This window comes from Arachis hypogaea, unplaced genomic scaffold (assembly GCF_003086295.3).
Source record: "Arachis hypogaea cultivar Tifrunner unplaced genomic scaffold, arahy.Tifrunner.gnm2.J5K5 arahy.Tifrunner.gnm2.scaffold_303, whole genome shotgun sequence".
NCBI classification, from domain to species: domain Eukaryota; kingdom Viridiplantae; phylum Streptophyta; class Magnoliopsida; order Fabales; family Fabaceae; genus Arachis; species Arachis hypogaea.
The window spans coordinates 3,468-5,690 of record NW_027255615.1 but is presented as its reverse complement, the minus strand read 5'-3'; the positions used below and the strand labels follow the sequence as shown (position 1 = coordinate 5,690).

General features: G+C 33.7%; 1 protein-coding gene across 1 annotated transcript; it reads right to left on the bottom strand.

Annotated features, from left to right (window-relative positions):
- Positions 1–246: 246 nt before the first annotated feature.
- LOC140183464 (ribokinase-like) lies at positions 247–1,199 on the bottom strand. The gene is made up of 4 exons (XM_072231908.1): positions 1,196–1,199; positions 1,086–1,114; positions 436–631; positions 247–338 (listed from the first exon to the last, which is right to left on the bottom strand). The coding sequence occupies exons 1-4, from the start codon at positions 1,197–1,199 to the stop codon at positions 247–249; spliced, it is 321 nt and encodes a 106-aa protein (XP_072088009.1).
- Positions 1,200–2,223: the final 1,024 nt, after the last annotated feature.

Sequence of the window (2,223 nt, the reverse complement as noted above, 5' to 3'; positions counted from 1 at the left end):
AAACTATTTTACCAAACACACTTGTTGCTTGTGCTTATTAAAAACCATTTTTAATTTAATTTACCAAATATAGATATTACAACTTTTAAAAAAATATCTTTTAAAACTATTTTTAAAAATTAAAAGTTTTACTAAACCAAACCTATATAGTTTAGAAGAGGATTTTTGAATTTTTCGGACTAATAAATAAGAAGTACAAATGAAGAGTGAGTATGCAAAACTTCACCTTCCGCCTCATGCAGATCCTTAATGATAATTAAGAAGTTCTAGAACCGATTTCCTATCGGGCATGCTGGGAATGGCCCCCTTCACTTGAACACACAGAGAAACTGCAGCAGCTGTTGCACAAAATTGGCACATAAGAGTTGGCACATTTTCCATAATAGAAAATTCTAGAAATAAAAGGGAATGCATATGGTCAAGGTCAAAGCATACCGGCAAATTTGAGGCATTCCTTTTTGGATTTGCCCTCAACTAGTGCAACAGCAAAAGCAGCTGTAAAGGCATCACCAGCCCCAGTTGTATCGAGAACCTTCTTAGCAAATATGGCAGGTTGCTGAATCGGTTCTTCTCCTTCAATAAAAAGTGATGATCCTTTCTCTCCAAGCTTTACAAGTACTTGCTTAACTCCCTAAGAATAGAGAGACATAAAGAACACTAATGGCATTAGAACTAGAATCATACAGACATAAATAAATCCAGGGCAACAACAGCCTCATTCATCTATCAATCAGCATTTTGCAATTAACAAAGACATCCTAAGAGAAATTGAGACAACTTGGAATATATGGAGCAACTAAGTTATTGAGAGGACACGTGCAATTAAAGAGGAAAAAGGATATGTAACTTCAACACTTATTGAACAATTTCTGTTTATGCAAGCCATGCAAATTATGAGGGTGGTAATGAAAGCCAAAAAATTTAAACAGCTGCTGTGTGCGACCCAATTAAGGGATATAACATAACAACACTATAAAAGGATCTTAGTTTAAAGCATATGGAATATGTATATAATGGCATATCTTAGTTAACCATTATTGCATGTAACAGCAATGCAGAAAGTTATTAAATTTTCAAATTGATACCGAAAAATAGTGTACTCTTCTCAAAAGATCTATAAGCAACGAATATGGTGTACGAAAAGGTAATACAAAAAAGCATTTCATGATGACCCCAAATGTACTACAGAACTTACCCATTATGGCATTTAGCTGCAGCCTGTGCAATATCTTCAAAAACTTTCAGTTGGCATTCCCGTAAGGCGACCAAGTTCAGTTTCATTAGGGCTCAGAATATCAACATAGTTCAGTAATTCTTGTGGAATTGGAGAATCCATGCCCCCAGCGTCAAAAATTACTGGTATGCCAGCACTCCTTGCAGCCTGTACAGCATAATACATAATGCAATAACCGCAAAACGAAATCATGACCAAATAATAGAAACTTGAAATTAAAAACAAAAGATCTTAAGGGAAATTTTCATGAACCCATGCCAATAATTTCAAAAAGTACGTGAAAGCAAATGAGTCTACACTTTGATGAAATAGCATTTGAATTTTGAAAATGACAAACCCTTCTGGCATTGATATTCAAAGAAACAACAACAAAAAACATCACACTAGGTGAGATCAGATACATAGATCAAACAAGCCATTGAGCCCTATCCTATATCATACCTATCCTATATCATATCTACAGTGAGACTATTTATATATAGATCTCCTTTGAACACCTCATCTATAGTCTTCTTGAATCTTCCTCTACCTTTTATCTCATCTACCCTCCTAACTAGATGCTCTACCAATCTTCTTCTTATGTGTCTAAACATCCTGAGATAAGATTCTACTGTCTTCTCAGCAATAGGCGCTGTCCAACTTTTTCTCTTATATTTTCATTCTTTATTTTGTTTACACATGTGTAGCCACTTATCCATAACAGCATCCTCATCTCTACCATAATTTATTTTCTTTTTTTTTTGTTAAAATAAGAAACTGTGACAACTATGGCTCTATCATATATTCATGTGTTTGTAGCTGTTGATAGCTATATTAGTTCTGCAAAATTAGTAAAAAATTGAAATAAATTAAGTAAATTCTTCGATTACCAATATAATAAAGATTTTAATAAAAGAATTCATTCTCCAAATAGGTGATTAAAATAGGACAGGGCAGGTGCAGGTGTTTTCCTAATCAAACATAACAAATGAAAGTGAAAATAGAAAAAC